The 23,314-nt window shown below is 36.3% G+C and overlaps 1 protein-coding gene across 1 annotated transcript in view; it reads right to left on the reverse strand.

The window, feature by feature from the left end:
- The window catches only part of LOC149794575 (uncharacterized), a 23,125-nt gene extending 8,956 nt beyond the window's left edge, over nucleotides 1-14,169 (reverse strand). Inside the window, exons 1-5 of the mRNA XM_089966599.1 lie at nucleotides 13,854-14,169; nucleotides 8,329-8,643; nucleotides 6,744-7,007; nucleotides 1,639-1,935; nucleotides 568-825 (exon numbers count right to left, since the gene is read on the reverse strand). Coding sequence (XP_089822725.1) covers nucleotides 568-825; nucleotides 1,639-1,935; nucleotides 6,744-7,007; nucleotides 8,329-8,643; nucleotides 13,854-14,145 — 1,426 coding nt within the window. The 5' untranslated portion in view covers nucleotides 14,146-14,169. The remainder of the gene's footprint in view (nucleotides 1-567; nucleotides 826-1,638; nucleotides 1,936-6,743; nucleotides 7,008-8,328; nucleotides 8,644-13,853) is intronic.
- Nucleotides 14,170-23,314: the final 9,145 nt, after the last annotated feature.

Here is a 23,314-nt window from a genome sequence, read left to right on the forward strand (position 1 = left end):
CATAGAACAGGCGATAAAGACAAGACTGGGACATTCTCCAGAAAACGTCCTTTGGATTTTCATAATGGAAGTACTTTGAATCTAAACAATGGATCAAATTATCTGGATACTTTCCTTGTTGGCTACATTCATGTTGAATGAATTAAACAAAACGCGATGGCGTTTACCTTATTTGCAAAACGAATTCACCATGACATACGTGGTAGTAATTTGTATAATGAATTGCAAATTTACAGTGCAAGAAAAATGAGTTTCTTTTTTATCATTTATTTCTGAATTATAGCTTGAAGGTATAAAGTTTTAAAATCATCAATCCGACTGAAACGTATTATGCTAATATGAATGTGAACTGTGTAATATTAGATAAAAACCTACAAATAATATATTCTTATATCAAAAATTATATCTAGCTATACCAAACGAGGAACTGCATCAGAATAAGTAATTTTACGATTCTCTAAATGACCGACGTTTCTATTTTGGTTGGATAACATGTTTGTGAACATCATATTCTTCTAACGCAATAACACGTCACATAAAACACATGGAAACATGAAATAATCCTACCTGATTTCACTGTAATACTGATGGTTTTAGAAATCGAGATGTTAATATTTTGTGCATTCCGGGCATGACAAGTGAAGTTACCACCAGTTTTTATATTACTAAGCCACAAATTTTCACCAGAAATATTGTTGTTTGATTGGCTCCAGTGAATTTGGCACGGCGGGAAGCATTCGGCAGAGCAATTTATTGTTAAAGAATGAAATGCGTCCATTTCAATGATAGCGTTTGATGTATTCATCACGATTTCGTCTGGGCCATCTTAAAAGAAGAAAGGAGACACCTTATATAATTAGTGTTTGATACCACATGGTAACACAACGTGTTCACTAAAACAGGACATTGGTTGTTAATTTTGTTATATTGTATCATTCTGTAAAATTTTTAAGTTGTATAATGCCTAGACAGGAAGAATTAAAGTAAGATAGAAAAGAAAAATCGGATGACAATTCTGTCTTATCAAGTGATGAGAATCAAGCCCTCACCATTCTGGTCACGAGTTCACTGCATTAACTACTGACCCAAGGCGGTTTATTACATGTACGGATAGTGTGCTGACATCACATATTTGTGATAACTGTATTATATATGTAGGTGATCTGATCACGACGTTTTGTAACAATTTGTTTCTATAAACATAATGAATGCACAAATAAAGGAAGAAATACCGGGTTTAAATCTGAATATCATCAATTATTGTTATTAATAGTATTAGCATTAGTATTATATATATATATATATATATATATATATATATATATATATATATATATATATATATGCAATAAAAAGTAATATTGAAACTCCTTCTATGTCGTTTAATATCTTTTGCGTAATAAATGATGCATTTCATGAACAACATTATAAGAATTTATTTGTTTTAACTGAAAGATTAATGTCACACTATACTAATCAGTGCTATCTTAAACAAAGTTTCAGATCTTTTGGTGATGATTTGTTGCCTATAATAATAATAATAATAATAATAATAATAATAACAGGAAGAAGAAATAATATCTTCATCCTCAATATACTTGCTGGTAGTTGATTAATTATTATTATTATTGTGCTTACATACTACATCCAGTGCAAACATGTTTGTGTATGCTGTACCGCTAATAACATTCTGGACTTTGCACATGTATTTCCCAGCGTCTTGTCTAGTAATATTGTTAATGTATAGTGCATTCTCTACAGAACTGTATAGTGCATTCTCTGCAGAAACCTCTCTTTGAAGACCAGTGAAACGTTCCAATTTTGTCCAGTGGTATGAACAAACTGGACTACAGTCCGAAATGCAAGATACGTTCAAGCTGTTGTGTTCCAATACCACCGTTTTGTTGGGAGTAAAGTTGACGAGTCTAGGACCATCTGCAAAAGTTGATTAAAGTGTTATTCCAAATGTCCATATACTTTTTAATTAGGCTCTTTTACAGATCATACCCTAGTTAATTTTGACCAACATTTGAGTGTCTCGATATGGAACCAATAGCCCTTTGTTCGACATATTAAGCAAGGTTAATTTACTTTAAGTTAGCTTTTAGCCATACACGCAAATGACATCGGAATCTTGATTCTATTTCGATGCTTTCTTTTCTAGTGTTGATGCGTATGAAATATAGAAAAGCGGTCTACTACATATAATTTCCCATCTCCACATTATCACTCCGGCAACAAATAATGTGCTTATTAAGAAGTCGGTATTATGCATTTGGAGTGTTCCACCATAATGTTTACAAAAAAGGATATGATAGCAAGAATGACTTCGATGAAATAGCAGGTTTTGGGTACAAATTTAGCAGGATTTGATGCGGATAGTACTCTATGATCTAAGATAAAAGAACACGATACAAGTGTGGCTTTGCAATACATAAGGAGACAATATTGTTTAATAAGTAATCACATGAAATTAAGTTTATGTTCAGTGCAGTATTTAGACCAGACATCTCGTATCCTATGTATTAATTTATTCACTGATAGTAAAGTGTTGCAGTATCTGAGGAAATTAGTTTGACAATGGTACTAAACATCACGGAGTGGCAAAGATTTATTACTGTTTTCATACAGCGGGTTTTGTCGTTTATGGTTTAAATTTTCTGGGTTTTAGCTATCATTTGATCAGAAAAGTACAAGTGATACAAAAATATTAAAAGCGTATGTGTTTTAGAAAACTTTAAAGAAAAGTAGTGTCAGACTGCGCGGTTTAGATTTTGATAGCTGAGATAAACAAACGTCTTCTATCGAGTAGCCGATTGGACTAAAGCGCTCTCCGCTATTGATTACTGCCATATCACCTCGTCTGCCTGGACTCCACCAGTGTGGTTACGTGAGAAAGCTTGCCAGTTACTTTGTTTCCGGGGCTTCCCCGGTTATCATGCATGGTCTATGTTGTGCTGAAAAATGGCGTCAAACCCTGTAAGAACAACAACTTTCACGTGAGTGCGTACCCTATTAAGCAATAAAATTTAAATTATACAGTGGAATGAAAGTTTTCCAAAATAAATCATGACAGCAACACACTACAACTGCCACGCTAATTGCAACGAATTCTGGATAATTGGTGTCGTTGATATTGGTTTATTAAAATGGGCTGAAGGTGAATTTTAGTGGTTTTGTGCAAAGTGAACATCAATGGCTTACTAATGTGTTTAAGTATTAAGACAATGCTTACTTTAATGTTTTTTAAGAGGTAAAAATATCTGGCCTACTGACGTGCTTAAGTATGTGTTTACTTTAATGATTACCTATGCTCATTCGCCAAGTAAACGATTTTGTAAAGCTACATCCACTATCAGACTGATCGATATATTATAGCAAATGGTTACTCGATTTTCCCTGTTAATTAATTACCTGCTTTTAGTCACTGACTTCTCAGTTTAGTATATTTACGTGGATACTTTGGTGGTATTCAATTTCCACCAGTAACATTACGAAGTCACCCGTGCTAATATTTTATCGTCAATATTCATTATGTACAATCTAAATTTTGTGCTAAGACTACTTTATTCTGCCGAGGATGGTTTTTGATAGACAAGCATTTACAAACGCTATCTTGATAAAATTATTTGATTAACGCCGCTAGTTACACCGTTTACTATTGATATAGACCCAACAGCTAATCCGACAGGTGTGCCTTTGATGGTGACGTTGTTATAATTGCAGCAGTACCAGGATTAACAGTACTCCGGATCCTGCATTTGGCACCGCAAACACACACGTTTTGTATTTCAAGAGAAGCATAGTTCTCTTTTTTGATTTAATGTCACAGTCGGTTGTCTTATCGCATCGGTAACTTTGTGGGCCTATTATATTATACTTCTTCTATTAATAATGTGATCGCGTAGTATTATTGCACGGGTGGCAGAACCTATCAAGACTCATCATTTGCGGGTGCAACACATACACACACTTCTAGCCATTACTTATTTATACTGGATAGTTAAGTTTCCGGTGATTGTGCGCTCTGGGGTCCTAACACCACGTTCATGTAGAAACAAACCTATTACACAATTGAATGACTTCTGAAAATATTAATAGGTGGTTTATACACTATTAAGTGTACTAAGTGTCAAGGTGGTGAATGCTCAAGTGCACGCAACTCTTCAATAAAACCATATCCACACATTGACCCATGCAGCCCAGTTTGTAAGGGCAGAATCGAATAAAACAATGGTATACTACATTGACCACATCGCGTTAACTGATCTCGCGTTAAATGATCAACATCTTCAGGTGGGGTGAAAGCCCATACGAGGCAAATATAAACGATGATTGTATGTTACCGAGTATGCAGTCAAATGAGCCCCAGGTCCTGTCGTTGAATCCAGATTAAAGATGCCGTTGTTCCTTGTGCATGGGATGATCTATGCAAGTTCTTCCCGTATATGCGGAATGCTTAATTGACTTGGTCAGGTTGATTAAATTAGGTCTAGTTAATTGACGCGTGATCTTTGCGACTTGTAATGTATACTCCAAGACCTGTGCCGGGTAATCGAAGTCCATTTTATTTCTTTTTCATTGTTTACGAAAGGCTAAACGGTGTTCAATTGCCTTTTCCAAAGCCATCCTTGATGTTTCACAGCAGCCTATAACGCAAATGCTTTTGCATCTGCTGGAACTGCAATCGCTAACAAAGATGAAAAGGATGCGAACAATTTAAATTTTCTGCCAGTCTCTTGCATCTGTTTTGCCTCTGACTTGGATAACATTAATGTCACAAAGGCGTTCTTTTTTGACGACATTGAGCTAATCAAATTGTATTTTGGTCAATTACAGTTAACTTTGTCAGAGAAAATCCTCAATGTGACCCAGCAATCATTTCTCATTGTGCTCCTTATTTTAGCAAGTTGTTTTGGGCTAATATTAATCATAACCTCCTGATAGGATATTAATTTAGACCGATCTTTTGAATTACGTCAACTAGACCAATTACGGTGGTACGTAATTAATCCTCATTTGAACACCCGCGCCCTCGAACAGTAGCATCTTATCAGCTGTAATCAAAGCAATGCATCAATATCATACGGAGGACCTGAGTTATACGTGCATGAACGTGCATTTCGACCACTTATTGTCTACACAAGATTAAATGATCCACGGAAAAGCAATCAATCGGCTACAACGAATACAGTCTTTCCTGGTTAATCTGCAGATCTATGTCAACAGTGTGATCTAGGTCCACGAACTCCCACAGCTTCTAATATGCACGTGTGAGATGATTGTGAAGAAAATCAAGCACAAGTTTTGCGAGAGTTCCTGATGAACTTTAAACTGCAAAGAAACTTTAAACACACCAAAATGTTCAAATGACACTTGGTTTACGAGTTATCCATCACGCGGTGAGCTATACTTAGAAAGCTTATAAATAAATGTCATTGGTGAGCTGATACTTTGTTGGGTAGTTATTTGCCATGATACCTGCTGAACATTGCCTTCGTACTAGTCTGATAACCTCGTAAAATAACTGCGTTGGTGTGCTTTCAGAACTCATAAACGACACTATAAATGTTTATCCGGACACCGAAGGGATTATCACAAACATCCAGAATGATAATTTAAATAACATAAGTGGTTATTAGCAACGCATACAGCACTATAGATATTATGCTTCTGATATGATATAACTGTGTGCTTGGTTCCAATGATAACATTGCGAACATCTCTGCTAAAGCAAATGATGTGATTGATCGGAAACGCTCACAAAAACCTCATTGAGGGTTCATGAAGATCAACACACAGCGAATACAGTGTTGTCATTGTGACAATGAAGCGTTCAATCCTCTACATTTAAAGTGTTGGGGTGAGCTGGATGGTCAATAGGCTGTAGTGTTCCAAAGCATACGTGCTCAGAATGGAGATTTGCGTCCTTGTCAAACATCATGGTACGGCCAGCAGACCTTGTGTAATCTTGGTTGGATCGTAGCACTGTCAACATCGCTCAAAAATGCTTCGATCTCCTTTCAGTTGATGATATATCATGAGTTGCTACACATCGCGATGATACCGTTATTGACTAATCAAATCTTGTTACAGTCGGCATCATTTTGTACAAGTGCTTCATCAATTTCCAAGACGGTCTCACACTAATAAATACCGAAAAGTGTCATGCACTAATGATTCTATTAGATCTTTTAGACAAGGATCCTTAGCCAGGTGCAAATAATACTGATAACCTCTGATGCTTCGATTTAATGTTAAAGGTGCGTCCATGTCAAAAGCGGGGTCGGATACTTTGTCAAATTTTGCCATTTTTTATACATTATCAGTTTAGCCTAAAACGTTTTGTTTGGATTCGAAACTCGCGTCCCGGCTTAGTCCAAATCCTTAAATGCATTTATTGAATCGGTTAGACGTTTCTGGAACAGCGTTATTAATGACTTTATAAACCAACTGCACCCACACTAACTATCGCCTCAACGCACGCATGTGACTGAGGTGGTTTGTTTCAACCCGTTTGTTTTATTTTAGAATCAGCCCTGTCACTGTCCGAGATTTTGTTTATTACCACATGCAGCACGCACTCACGAATGATGGTCATGATAGACGTAATTAAATCATATGGTAAGGATGACGTTGGTCTATCTCAGCTATCAAACAATAAAACGCCTAATTTGACGCTATTGGAAATCGTAATTGTCCTTAAAATCTGAAAAGGAAAACATCTATCAAAGTATACTCACTCAATTTTAATCGATATGGATTACTCTCCAGTCCACTCTCCTGCTCCCAACATGTGAATGAATTGTATTGGTCATCAGCTGTCAAATTTCGTATCGAAAGATACTCATTGTTATGTGAATATTTATCAGTCTTTGCTATGAGAGATGCATTTAGCTTCCAGAATAATTTTCCGGCATACGAACTGGATGTAAAACACTGCAACAATAGAGATGAATCCGAGACTATACGGCGAACTATATCTATCTTCGGAATCATTATGTCGTCTGTAAACATCAGAAAAATGTACACTTTGTACACTTTGTAAACAAAAGACTCGGTTTTGGAAGAGATACATGATATATGTTGCTACACAAACCCCTCCAGAGGCTGAGAGATGTCCGGACCACTTCGAGAGTGATACCGCTAGGTCATGGTTACAATGAAATTTGAAAAAGAATCAAATGACATTACAAGCCAATACGATATAATGCAATTATATATTCACACAAACAATGGTTGTTATGTGATATGATTTATTTTTCACATCAGTGAAAACTTTTTTTACATAAAAAAGCGGTGACCGGATGTTACAGTCAATGACGATAATCAATGTAATTTACTTTACTATTAGAATTTTCATGGGACCATAGCATCAACAAAACAAGAAAACGTATAAATGAAATACATACATAATATTGTTTATCTAGTTCATAAGCAGCCCGAGATGGCATTATTGTATGATGGTAATCGTAACTGTATAGATGAGTGTGTGTTGTGTGATTTGGATTTTTAACGTAGCTCTAAAATAATGTAAGTCATATCCCTATGATGTATGTAGTGAGGCGGTTTATATTAATGTCTAGCAATGGGACAACATGCCGCAGACAAGTAGGATAATGTCCCACACAGTCACATTATCCTGACTCCAGGCCGACCAATCCTAACACTAACATCTTTGGTATGACTTGCCTGGGTTTAAACCCACGACCTCACGCATCAGAGGCGCACATTCTTTAGTCACACAATTTTAATTCTGAACATATCTTGCAATTTCAGTATTATAATTGTATTATTGTAGTCCTGAAATTTCGTCTTATAAGCGTGCTCGACCTTAACTCATATCCTTATCATGTACCTGAATGTCCAATCAAATAACATTGGGTAAACCCATATTTTAAATTGACTGGTGAGACCAAACTGACTTTTGTCTGAGGTAGGATGATAAAGCTGGTCTTAGATTTAAGATTGCACCATCATTGTTGGGAAATGTGGATGAAGCGAATTAGGTAATAAAAAACTGGCATGATCAATGCTTATTGTATTATTGATTTCTCACACGTTCAAAACGGAGTGACCCGCTCTAAATCTTTTTAGATGCAGGTATTAGGAATCAGGAATGGTTGCAGATGTTCGAGACAGCACTAGGAATATTTAGGGTACAAACACGGAAAATACAGTTGAGTAAATAGCTGAGACTTGCAGTACATGTCTTTCCATAACTGATAACCTGGTATATTTTGTCACATAACATCTTGAATGACTAAATAACTAAATAAATAAATAAATAAATAGATAAACTCAATTGATAAATCAAAAGCTACATACCAATCGTTTGTAGAAAAACACCGTCGTTGAATTCTTCTGAATTCAAGTGTTGTACCACCGTATATATCCCACCATCATTTTCAGTGATATTTAGCAAACTTACAGTCACAGTGATTGTTTTGCCCCAAGACATATCTACGAAGACTCGCAATTTATCTTGTTCTTTATGAGGAACACGTACATTTTCAGATGGCCACACCGACAAGAACAGTAAAGTGTCATGAAGTATAAAGATAGCATCAGTCGTCGTTATATTTGAGAAGGTAAATGCAAAAGACACGTTCCTTCCAATGACTGCTCGAACTGTCCTTCCCTCTGAAACATATTATAATATTAGGTAGACCTAAGCAAAACATGTAAGCGTAGCCGTGTAGAATTTGTATGCTTATAAAAAGGAGACGATTATATATCAACAAGTTTATTATGTGCTGTTTGCTGTCCAATAGGCTCCGTAATCATCCACAAGGACAACAACAATAACAAATCAGGAAAAAGCATCATCATCATTACAATCATCATCATCGTCATTCAATTGTCGTTATATAATGTTCATTTATCCACAGTCATGCATTTAGTTTCCGTTTTATTTTAACGAAATATGTAGTGCAGTTTTGTTATTGCAATTATCTAGGTTCGGTGCAAACAACAATATAACGGCATCAAAGTTAGCTTGTGGAAATTAATACTGCACACATTTATCCTTTAAACATGTGATGCATTTCAATCGCTTCATGAACCATTGCAAAAGCCAAAGTATCGAACCATTCTACCAATTTTGATCAGTGATAATTCTTTCTGTGTTTGAATCATATACAATGCCCTAACTCTAATTTAACGTCTTTTCTTGTGTTTTTAATGCTTATACATGCAAGGAAAGCTGATATATGACAGTGAAACAATATTGGCAGAATTATGAGCAAGCGTTGGTCAGGCTACTAGAATCGATTCTAATTTTCTCAATAGCTATGAAAACAACGTTTGCAGTTGATAGCGTGTCCCCCTGTTTGTCAGAAATGCAATTTTATTTTAGAAGTAAATAGTCCTGCTGGCGAAAACCGTTCAAATGAAGACTTACATATTTAATAGCTTACATGAAAATGTGAAGCCCCACCCATTCACTCACCCACCACTACACGCCATGTTGCTCAACAAGAACAAGAAGATAAAATCAGACCGCATATATTTGCCAAAATCACCTACTCGATGTATTATTTACGGTAAATGCATGTTTCCGATTTCACGTTTCGCATGGTTGCGATGTAACTTTTGAAAAGTAACTTCTTCCATTGTGTACTCTTAATGGATTTGTTTTTGGGGGAGTAAGAATGAACTTTTTGTGGACAAATCAGAACACACAGTGCTTTTTAATGGCTATATATAACTTAGAATGAACATTGAATCATTTCAGTTTGGTTGAAACATATGTCTAAGAATGGTTTACCATCTCCTTTTTAAATAAAAATACAATGTTCAATCAGAAGAAAAATATATCAGTTGAGTGGAAATAATAGGTCATAACATTTGCTACCACACTATGTGGTAAATTATAAGTTTCATTCTGTAATTAATTATATAAAATTTTGCGTAGTCTGGAAGTCGACGCATTTATTTTAAAATCTCTATAGTGCTTGAGAACTTAAAGCTAACTTTTACGGAGGAAGAACATATTCACATGATTTCGTTTCTTACCGAAATGCAGGTATTATGATGTACTTGGTGAATGCAAATTATTACAAAGGTAATGAGTATTGTTTTCTTCAGGAAGAAGTAAATTATTCTCACAGTGACATAACAGAAATAAGGTTTCATTCGTTTAACATTCTTCTTATTATATGCAAATATCTTGTCTCCAGAAACTGTTTCCAAGGATCGTAAAAGAGATATCTAATATAAATAGTGCTTTATTCAATCAACAGGTGAAAAACTATTGATAAAACTAAAAATGTACAAGAATGATGACATGCCAATCAAGAATTAACATCATCTTTTTACAAAATTTAGATCAATAAGGTAGAGAAATTCATGTTTAAAGGTGGTTTCAAAGCAGATACGCTCTGTATGTCCAAATATATAATGCTAGACCTTATAATGGGAAACGTAGCGCATCATACACAGTGTACTCGGTATTGTACAGGAAACAAAGAAAGATACTTAAAGTAAACTATCAACATTCATGGGATATGTTGTGTCGTTTCGCTTTCTTTCATTATCTTCACATTTTTAATATCAGGGAGTCATAATTTGTAAGAAAGAAAGGTTTTGTAGAAAACAAAAAGTAATTGAGCAAAACCTACAACGTGCCATATTGTATTAAGAAGAAATATACATGTTTCATTTTATATATATATATATATATATATATATATATATATATATATATATATATATATATATATATATATATATATAATGAAACATGTATATTTCTTCGTAGTACAATATGGCACGTTGTAGGTTTTGCTCAATTATAAAGAGTGAAATAGATCATGTATTATTTGCAATCTATCTATTATTAGGATAGAATATAATCTTATATCTAGATGACAGAGTTTATTAATATAAGTTAGTATGGTCTAACACATATATAGAGGATCTCAAATAGGTAATGACATACTATTGAAATTATGAAACGAGCAGAATGTTGTCCAGCTTTTGAGAGCATAAGGACATTATTCAACATGTTTTAATAAATTTAATATTAAATAATAACCTTATCTGAGATTCTTTTTATCACATAGTTTTTATTTCAGTGGAAATTATTCTGATATAAAAAAGAACAAATACTTTCGTTCATTCTGACAGACACGATCTTCCTTTTATTCGTCATGCTTAAAAAATAGTCCCAAACAAAGTTGGGCTATGTTAACTTTTAAAAGTAGATTATACATTTTTACAAAATATAAATTACGGATTAGCGTCATTCCGAATAAATAGAACATCATGGACAGACAAAATCGTTTTCACAGGATGTCCAATGCATGTGAAGTCACATTGTTTTATACCGTACCTGTTGGAGTACAGTAGACGATCCATGTTTGCCATAGTGTCATTTTCACAACTAAAAAGCACGTTGTTGCTAGATTCATGTGCAAACAGGAATATTTGATATTTGTGACCGGATATTTGCAGTATTTGATTTGGAACAGTAGAATACAGAAGACATAAACACATTTCATTTTAGTTTGGAATTGGATCACGTACTTACTGCATAAATATTCCGTGGTTGAATATCGTTCTGTCATTTGGGAGACCGGCTGATTTCCACAAATTGTTGTGAACAGAGGTGATTTTATTTACTTCTGTAAGTTAACATTTGAGCCACGCTTGTGTATAGGGTGGATTCCATGCTACATATATACTGTTCGCTCCAAGCCACCCCAAATCCCCGCTATTAAGTCAAAAATGCCCTTCATTTTACTTGTTGTTGCTCTTGTCTTGGGCTTTTAGGCCATTTTTATATGATATGTTATATTTGACATAAGACGTCCCTGTGCCATGTTCAGACAGACGAGACAATTTATTCTCCATTTCATTTCGTAACTCGAATAGAAACATGTCCTCTACAATGGTTATTGAAAACAAACAATTCACAAAGGCGAGGTTAGAAAAGATTTCCCACGATCACAGCCAATCAGTAAAGAGAATACTGCACAATAAGTTCGCGGGATTATTTTGATCAATCAGAATCTCATAAAGTGAAATGTAACACGTTGATATATCAGAAATACGAAACTGCCCATTTGAAAAGAAACATGCATTTATTATGTGATAAAATACGATTTTCGGGATAACGGAGGAATTATTTGATATTACTCGGATATCTTGATATTGCAACAAAACTGTTGAACATTAATCATAGGAAAGGTGTAATATATTTTAATGGACCACATACAGTTGGTCTCCAGCTAGATAGATGTCCAATGTCTCAATTGCCACGAAGCAGTTTATCTTAAGCTCTGAAGACCCTACCTCAAAAGTTTGATTATAAACATCTCAACTATAAAATAAGACAAACAATACAAATCTTCTAAGTGCACAATGTTACATATAACAGTATTCACACACTCTCCTGTTTGTTTGTACCGTCTACGAAATGACAAACACAAATAATTAAGTATATAAAAATGCGCAAAACCTATAAATTTCATTCATAAGTTTATAATTTCTAACGGGTATGATACATCATTTTTGGAACTGGTAGAACCTATAACAGGCTAGATGTCCTATGTAGGTTCCGTAGCAATGCACTCAGGGAACTTATTCATCTGAAGAAATTAATTTGGAATCTTTTAGATTATAATCGTTCTTATTTAGTTATTGAGTTTGCTTGTGACAGTGTCTTACTATATACTTGGAATTGTGTGTATATGCATGTTTCGTCACCGTTCTTGCTAATTCCAAAGAACCGATTTATTTTAGAACACAGCCTTCAAATTATTATATGTATTGTTTAATCTCCTTCCCAAAATATATTTGGATAAAGAAAATGTTGCAATCTAGATGGACGACTGCCAAATATATAAAGCGAAATGTCTTGATTTCTGAAATGAGAATAAACAGTAGAGAGTTTTAATTATTTATTTATGAAATGCAACTGCCTGGTGTTCAGTTTATCATTATATGTTCATTTGCTGACACGCAATATTATCGGAAATGTACTATGCTAAATTGTTACTACAAGTAATAATTATACCCCATGGATGCAAATGTATCACATTTGTGATGCACATAAATGGAATAAGTTCTTGCATATGAGGATCATACAATTTATTCTTAGCTGACTTACAGTTAAAATAGTTTTTACCTACTTTAGAACGCTGATAAAATCTTTTTAAAGACTTTATTAATAGAATCATTTATTCAAAAATTTCATTGATGAAACTTTATTTTGTATGCAATTGTCTTTTTATAATTTTGATCTTGCACAAGAATGTAAGGTATACCTGTAATTATGTTTGCCGTCAGCTCTTGTCTGCGTCAGGCACGTGCGTTATTTGATAAAGATCATATCGGGCAATGAGATAGTTTAAACTGACTAACGATACACATACGTGTTTTCAGAGACCGGATATTGAAAATGATTTCAGAGTTTTGATCGAGCCAGCTATATTTTGGATGTGGCTCGAAGATTGATTAAATAATTGAAAAAATGTATATGACCACTGCCACTTCAATACAGATTTAAAGGTACATCTTGGATTCTTAAAGAGATTATTACTACTGAGACTCAGCCTATATTCGCATAAAAGTGCATTGCAGAGATATCTGAAATGGAGTTAAGAGTAATTTTCGGAATGGTTTAACGATACGCAAGGCTGCCTTTGAATACGGTTCCGTGAAAAAAAAAGAGGACTGAGTGGATGAAAGAGTTAAGGAATAGCTTTGTGCATTGATCATGTTTCTGTAGTTCGTTTGGCACATTGCTATATTGTATGACAGAATATATGGAGTAATAAATAAATAAATAAATAAAAAATAAATAAATAAATAAATAAAACATATTCCACACTAAAAGGGCTACATACCAATTACTTGCAGAAAAATACTATCGGTTGATTTCTCGGAATCCGTTTGCTCTGCCACATTGTATATTCCAGCATTGTGTTTCTTGACATTCAGCAAGTATATAGTGATTATGATTGTTTCGCCCCTAGACATATCTATAGACACTCTGGCTTTTTCCGGTTCTTTATGAACAACATGAAATTTTTCTGCAGGCCACACAGAGATGAAAACTGACTTGTTATGAAGTATAACTATATCATCAGTCGTTTTATTAATGAAGGCGAATGAAAACGATACATCACTTCCAATCATAGCTTGAAGTGTCCTTCCTTCTGATAAGTCATACATTGCTATATAGACAAACGCTAAGCAAAACACCAGCATCCTGGAAAATGTGTGTTTCTATATATGATCTAAATGTATACAATGATACGCTTATTAAACGTTAATAAAGTTGTGTTTAATGCCTAATTCCTATCCGGTCAGAGTGAGTTACTTCCATTATCTAAAACAATTTATATGATTATGCAGGTACTAAATTGGTGACCTAAATGATTGTCGTAGAATCATCCGAATCATCTCAGCAATGATGTTTTCAACACTGTCAGCTACCTTATTAAACGCAAGTCCTCCAAGAAATAGTAATTTTCTAAAACGTGATTGACACTTTAATCCGTACTTCAAAATATCGAATCTCATCATATTTTCCCTGGGATCTTAGAAGTACATGGGAATGGCTTGAAGAAATGTTATCATCTGTTGCTTCTTAAAATTATCTATATAAATGAAGACGGATACAATAATGCTTGCTCTGTTCTGTAGGTTCGTTTGTCCTCTGGCTCATTCCTTCCGTACTTATCGGAAATGTATGCATTATTGTAGAGCTGTGTAGTGACATACAAGGAAAGAAAGGGGACTTTTTGTAAATTCAATAGAACTTCGTACAATTTCTAAAGGAACGTGTGTATATATATATATATATATATATATATATATATATATATATATATATATATATATATATATATATGGATGAAACAATGGATGTATGGGACGGTGGAGGCTTGTTGCATTAGTGAGTGGATGAGTGGCTGAAATACGAGTTTTCTGTACAATAGCTAATTAGACAAACACCACATACAAGTAAAAGAAACTATCATTATTAACATGATTATCAGCAACCGCGTCTCTTATTTACCTTACCTGTTATTTTGTTGTTTCTGGACACTCGTTCTATTCGTTTTCGTTGAACTGAAATGTATTTCGGTGAGCAGATTTACACTGAGATAGCAAGTACTGTATTACATATTTAGCATACCTCAGGCGAAATTTGATTCAACTGCTAGATATCAAAAGGAGATACCAGACGTTGATATCGTCAAAACTGAAAATGATTAAAACTACAATGATATCAAGTTTAAGTCATTTCATTAGCATTTGCAAAATCTAAGAGACAAACGCTTCTTTAATTGTTCTTCATTGATTGCAATTCGAATGTTTTTAACGCAACGATGGTAAGCATGACACACGTTGGTCTTACATATGATGCCTATATCTCTTCTAAATATAGTAACGCACTTATTCTTTTTGTCATACTATCATTTACTGGTGTGGTCCCTCTCAGACTTGCATGCTAGAGAAGACCCCTTAGAGCCTAAAGTTGCTAATGTTTTTTTTTTTTTTTTTGGTTTATATTTCCCCCATAATGTTGTATGTTGTATGCGTCAAGTTTAGCAAACTTTGGATTTTATACATTTCGATCTAGGGTTTACATACCTTACTCTAGTGTTTAAATGCTCTTCAACTCTGGCTGTCTTAGAGATTTATTTATATTAGTGATCCTTGTCAGGGATCAATGTTGTCCAGTGTTTGCTATGTGTGCATGTTATATGTTTTGTATGCCATCCCTGTGTTTCTGTATGGACTGGCTCATAAGGATCAAATTCTCTGAGTTATTAATTAGTTACATGTGTGTACTTTGTGTAAGAAGAGATAGGTAGATTAGAAAAGCGAGAAAGAGAAAAAATAATTGGATAATATGTTGCTTGATGTGTGTGTAGGTTTCTATGCTCCCGGTGTTTTTGTTTTCGCAATGCTCTTATTGATTGGCCTTGCATTTGGGGAGATCAGGAAACACACGTACTACCTCGCGTTATCCGCGTAGCTTAGGTGTCGTACCATTATCTGCTTCTTACTCTACACGGTGATGTAACGAGGCATTGCAGATCCTGTGACATTTGTCAAAAAACGCAGTATAAAGGGAGAGTTAAGCGCGTACCTATCGGTAAAATGCCCTTGATTGAAACTCCATTCAAACGTGTGGCGATAGATATTGTGGGTCCGTTATCACCCCTTACAAATCGAAAAAATAAATACATCTTGACCATGGTCGATTATGCAACCAGGTACCCGGAAGCCGTCGCTCTACCATCCATCGAAACTGAGCGAGTGGCCGAAGCCTTAGTGGAAATGTTTAGTAGGCTAGGGATACCGGAGGAGATTCTGAGAGACTGTGGGTCGCAGTTCACCTCAGGACTCATGGCAGAAGTTAGTAGACTTCTATCGATCAGGCAATTATGGACCACTCCGTATCACCCAATGTGCAACGGGCTAGTTGAGAAGTTCAATGGAACACTCAAACAAATGTTGCGACGGATGTTCGCAGAACGCCCCAACGATTGGGACAGATATCTCCATGCAGTATTGTTTGCATACCGAGAGGTTCCCAAAGAGCGTCTAGGGTTTTCGCCTTTCGAACTCTTATATGGGAGAACGGTGCGATGAAAATTCTAAGACAGCTATAGTCGGATGATGAAGCAGATGGCGAAATTCGAACCACATACCAGTACGTATGTGATTTGAAGGACAAGTTAAGAGACTTGTGCAATAGCCCACGAAACGTTGAGGCAAGCTAGCAGTCGTGCAGCGCGGTATTATAATTCAAAAGCGCGCGATAGAAAATTCAGAAAGGGTAACAGAGTTTTGGTTTTACTTCCGACTGATAAAAACAAGTTAGTGTTGCAGTGGAAAGGTCCGTATACCGTCGTAGATGAAAAGGGAGGTATGGATTATACTATTGATGTAGGGGGAAAGTTCCGCATGTTCCATGCTAACTTGTTAAAACGCTATTACGATCGAGCAAATACAAAGACAGAACAAGGAGCTTTAAATGTGGTCAGTGTAGCTATCATCGAGGATGATGATGAGGGACAAGAGTCCCTTTCAGGGCTTAATTTAAATGGATGGCTGGAGTATGAGAGGGGGAAGACTGGAGTCAATATAGGTCCCGACTTAACGGAATATCAAAGAAAGGAAGCCCGGGATCTCGTTGAGAAATACCCATACGTATTTTCGGACAAACCCGGTCAAACAGGTGTTCTAGAACATAGTATTAAACTTACGTCACGTGAGCCATTTCGGGTCAAGGGTTACCCTATGCCTCATGCATCCAGAGATATCATCGAAAAGGATGTGGAAGAAATGCATAAGTTGGGGGTCATAGAGAGGTCATGCTCTCCTTATGCGTCACCTGTCGTCCTAGTTAAAAAGAAAGATGGCACGAACAGGTTCTGCATCGATTTTCGCCAATTGAATACGCGAACTGAATTTGACGCCGAACCCATACCAGACGTAGAAAGCATCTTCGTACGTATGGCAGGGCACAAATATATTACGAAGCTGGATCTGACAATGGGATATTGGCAGACACCACTGTCAGTGGAAACGAAGAAATGACGGCGTTAGCCACTGAGAGTGGATTATACCAGTTTCGAGTTTTACCATTCGGTTTGGTAAACGCTGGGGCTAGCTGTATCAGGTTAATGCGAAAAGTGATGCAAGGGTTGCAGCATGTAGAGACTTATATCGACGATATCTTTATATACAGCGATACATGGGAAGAGCATCTGCGTGATGTTGCGAGGGTTCTAGATAGATTATGTAAAGCTAAATTAACTGTAAAACTTGTCAAATGCAACGTAGCGTATGGAAGTTTAGAATGTTTGGGACATGTAGTCGGGAGGGTAAACGAGTTGAAACCCGACCCCAAGAAACTTGCAGCAATCAGGGATTCATTGCCACCTGAGTCAAAGAAACAAGTCAGGTCATTCATTGGACTAGAGGGGTATTATCGCAAATTCATCCCTAATTTCGCGGCCATTGCAAGTCCTTTAACAGACCTGACCAAAAAGGGACAACAAAACAAGATTCAGTGATGGTGGTGGTGGTGGTGGTGGGGAATCAGGATAGAACTTTTAACTCTTTGAAGAAGCTGCTAACAGAAGCGCCCATGCTGAAATTGCCAGAACTAAACAAGGTGTTCATTCTGAGAACCGATGCTTCAGAGATAGGACTACGGGCGGTACTATTACAGGAGCAGGACGGAGTCAAACCCCCAGTCGCCTACACAGCAGGAAATTGCTTCCGAGGGAAAAGAATTTCTCGGTGATAGAAAAAGAGTGCTTGGCAGTAGTTTGGGGAATAGATAAATTCCAAACCTACCTCCATGACCGAGAATTCAATTTGGAAACCGACCATCAACCTCTGCTTTACCTCAATAAGGCCAAAATTAATAATTCACGGTTGATGCGATGGGCCTTGTCTTTACCACCTTCCAGATTCCAGATTGAAGCTATAAAAGGCACGGAAAATGTAGGTGCAGATTATCTCAGCAGAAGTTGGACCATTTTGTTAACCATACCGACGTGTGATTTCGTAGTCTTAAAAAGTAGGTATACCTTTTTTGAAGTGGGGAGGTGTGTTACGAAATACCTGATATGGCTTGCTTAGACCACCATAAATTCCAGTATTTGACGTGTTTTGCGCGCCATAGTATCTTGTGAATATACTTTTTCTTTGCATTGCGTGACGCCTTCATTGCTTGCGCGGCACGTGCGTAATATATGTTAACGCGCTCGACTATATATATTATTTAGGGATCCTGACTGACACAGCCATTAGAGGGAAGCTCTTTATGTATTTAGCTGTCGGGGCGGGATCGCCATTATGTCTTAGTTTGAGCCAACAAGTTGGCCAACTAGGTGTGGATAACTAGGTGTGGATAAGTAGGCATGAGTGTCTAGGTGTGGATAACTGAGTGCGGACTGACAAGGTGTAGCCAGAGGCCGCAGCAATAGTGATGAAAGACCGCCAGGAAAGTGCCAACGTATATGTGCATGAAAAGTCTGGATGGTTGAAGTGACCGAGCCGGGAAGCGGGTCAAAGAGCATATGAAATGTCAAGTAAACATTGGACATATAATAGGAATTTCATTATAGTGTTTGAATATTTGAATATAAGAATTTCATTATAGTGTTTGACTGTAAGAAGGTCATAGTGTTTGACTAAGAGGAATTTCATTATAGTGTTTGACTATAAGAATTTCATTATAGTGTTTGACTCCAAGAAGAAGGTCATAGTGTTTGACTAAGAGAAATGTCATTATGGTGTTCGACTATAAGAATTTCATTAGAGTGTTTGACTATAAGGTCATAGTGTTTGACTAAGAGAATTTCATTATAGTGTTTGACTATAGGAATACATGGTAGTGTTTAATTATCTGAGACAACTTTATAATTATTGAATATTTCAAATAAGTATATCTGTTCTTCACCATAGTTTTCCACTGGATCCATATTAGGTACCTTTGTATTTATTTTGATGTCATGTTGCTTCATCATTTGTGTGAGAGAATAATACATCTTTTTATTGTCACTTGCATACGTGTTTGTTATTTCTTAAATACCAATTCAGTCTCAAAGGGTGTTAGCTCGATTACGTTACACACATGCATTTATCCATCCTTGCAGATCATTCAAAAGATGTCTCTCTTGAACTAGGCCGGTTGCTTTATTGGACCCACGACCCCCGGTATGCCAGTCAGATCTTATTATTATCCCGGAAGGGAATAATACCGATGCAATTCGGCATGAAGATGATGTTGATGATAGCAAAGTTGTGTTGTCTAAACTGAATTGTATATGTCTTTACTAACACATTCAATAGCCGTAGAATCGCATTTTTGACGCTCTGAATTCCGATGACACCTTGTCACTAACACTTTTAGGCGCACTACAAACTAGCATGAAAGCAATGTTCGACAGTTTTCATGGCAAGTAACTACCCAACTAGGAAATAACGCACCAAGACATGTGTTCGTGGCATTTTAATATGTGAGACCTATTGATGCGCCTGTGGAAATATCGTAGTGGCTTTCTCAAACTCATAATGTTTGTAATGTAACAGCATGATTTAAAATAATGTCATATCACGAAGTTAAATTTGGTCTCAGATAAAACCAGCGTTTGGTAAGAAAAAGCGCAATAAGAAACGATTATTGGGTCACAATGATAATTGCTCTGCCGGAGTTAACTGGAAATGACTCCTTATGGCTAATTAAAACATAACAGCTAAATGCGGAAAAAAAGAACACCTCAGTGATGTTAAAGTTATCGAAATCGGACGAGACACACATTCACAGTCGAAATCGCATACAGGTGGGTTCTGAAAGTCAGTCGAAGGACTTTTATTGTATGGAGGCTGCATAAAAAGAAGGTATTCTACTACCCTGGACGTCTCACAAGAAGAAACCCTTAGAAAAGCCTTTGACACCTTGACAATTCGAACAGGTCTTCGCTTTTGTCCTTGCCGTGCGTCCAATAAACAATTTTGATTTACTCACGACGATAATGTCATTCACGCATTTCCGGTTGTCTTTATGTGTGATGATTTTGCGCCATTGATCCCACGCATGTGAGAAACCGGCATCATGAGACTGGATTTGACAACTGAACCTATAACTGATTGTGTTGCTTACATGGTTGTTGATTATTTACATGGTGGTTTAGCACTCAACGAACCTGGGGTCGTATAGCTTGAAAGGCGCTTGAAGGTCCAGTGTTTGGATATGTTGTTGTGGAAGCACGCATTTACTTGTAAGAAGCTGTGCATCATAGGCGCTTGCTGTATTTCGTTGTCACTTAGGAACTTTGATTGATAATATACGAAATGCCTGTTGTCTTCAACCAAAGCGGATTTGACTAAGTTTACCAACAGTTTTGATATTGACGTCGACGTTGGCGAGCCCGTAATTTTTCAACATCAAACTGGAACAACGCAGACGTATAACGTGGACATTTAGGATACTGTTTTGTATCTTCGAGGTGCCATCGCAACAAACCAGGCCAAAATTACTCGGAAGAAAAAGAAGCAGCATAGTCTTATGTATATTTTTCTTTTAACATAGACTTTGCATTCTCCCTCAATCCATACATGTAGTTGGTATTTGTGTTTAAGAATTATAATTACATATACATGACGGATTCTAAACTCGATGAAGATGTTGCAAATTTTACTGACGGGGTTTTGGACCGGCTGCAATAGATAATAGCATCAGCGGTGATTGTGTGACTGTGTTCTACGAATATCTGCTTAAAATATATGGTAATAAAAGATGCTCGTATACGGGGAAATATAATATTGCCATTGGCCTACAGAGAGCGACCGTTGAGACTTCCGTATGAATAGTTGAGCGGAAAAGATTGCTTCTACAACGATATCATGGCATTCACCGACAATCCATTGCAATCAATTTCTCGTCAGTTATAATGAGCAAACAATGACTCGAAATGCGAAAGGGAAAAATGGGCTGATATTCTAGAAAGACTCACTTGTCCATGTAACAATTCTTGTAGAACGACGATCTTTCAATATACGAAGCAAAGGTGTAATCAGTGTATTTTTAGGTAAACCTGGAATTGTGCATACATATCGACCAGGAATATTGTCAAGATGCGTCTGGACAAAGTCTGCCTGACAATCAATTATACTTCACCATGAATTATTTAGAGAATAAATGCTACTGACCCTCAAAGCTACGGACAGGAAAACAAAATTGAAGCAGAACAATAACAGCCAAGAAAACTGTTTCACTCGCGAAAAATTGTTGTATATTGTATTTGTGAACTAGCCGCAACTGTTGGCCTTGGTGTGCCGCTTATTGCGACTACGACAACTATAATTCGAATTAGCTGTTTGGTCTATATCGATGATAACAAATTTCTCTGCTGGATGTGGCAAAATAATTGTGTTACGACTACTTTAGTGAATATGCTTTCATTCAGAAATTCTTGGTGCTGTAAAATGTAGTCTTATTACAAGTACCAACCGGTAATCGCTTGCAAAAGAAGATGAAATATTTGCATCTCGGAGTTTGAGAGCGTTCTGCCTGAAATGGAAAACAACCAATGTGTATGCGGAGAGATACGGAACAGGGCGATAGTGACCCGAAACAGGTAACTGATTTAGAGGTAGTAAAAGTCTAGTAAACAGTTGCCTGTGTATATCGTCTGCCTTCGATCGCATAGCACTGCAGCTCCCAAACCATGATAAGCGAAGCTTCCATGTGGACTTACGTGGGATACCATTACAGATGCAAACGTGTGCAAAACCGTTTCTGTTGGGAATTTTTATGGGGAATCCCGAATGGGGTTTTGGGTCAGGCAGCCAAAACTTGTCAATTGGTCAAAAGCCCCATTATCATACTAATGGATGTTGATGACACTGATTGGTGAGTCTTATACCTGAAATCGGATACAATGTCGGATTCAAAGACCACGCCGAAACCATCTGTTGGGATCGTCAACCAACAATGTCGAACAAAAAATCAACCCACAAATAAACAAAAATCACCTAAACATTCTTAGAAATATCACTTCGTTTTTCCTATGAAAGAAACAGTACTAGACATTAATTGTCCTAGAAACCAAAGATGGAAATAGATTTGCATTTTGCGTTATCCATACAGATCACTGTCAGTGATGTGTTAAGCCCTCTCCGTTGCCCAGTATTGTTGCAGAAACCGCTTCAAGATGTTATGAGTTGTTTTGATCTACCTTGTCAGGTTTATAGCTGTAAAAATAGATGTTCATCTTTGAAAACGTATGATCTTATTGGCAATCATATATCTGGAACAAAACCTAAATAAAATTGCTTATGAGCTAGAATTAAGAACTTTTTGTACGATATGATCATCATATGTTTGATCAGTAGTCATACTAATTTGGATCAGCAACTTCCGTTGGTAATGCTTGGATTTAAATGTTCTTTGTTATTACAGCAGAGTAGTGACAGCATTGAAACAAGTGACTGGTAGGAACTTGTATCTTCCTGCTGATTTGTTACATGGTTAGTTGAACGTGATCTCATCCATTATGAACGTAATCGGAAAGCAATTTTGAACGAGTGATTATAAATACTTTTTGTGTGTCTGTTGCTTCTTGCTTTTTTATTTTTACGTTTTCAAATCTAGGTGAACAGTTATAACTAACTATTTTGTATTTTGTATTTAAATATTGCTATCTAACCAAGTGAATATGATTCCAGGCCCTGTTGATATAAAACCTACATACTTGTGAAACATATAATAATAACGTTAATTATTTATCAGTTACAAACGGTATCGGGATTATTGACGGTCAATGGT

This window comes from Sinohyriopsis cumingii, chromosome 8 (genome assembly GCF_028554795.1).
Source record: "Sinohyriopsis cumingii isolate HCF-2022 chromosome 8, ASM2855479v2, whole genome shotgun sequence".
NCBI lineage: Eukaryota > Metazoa > Mollusca > Bivalvia > Unionida > Unionidae > Sinohyriopsis > Sinohyriopsis cumingii.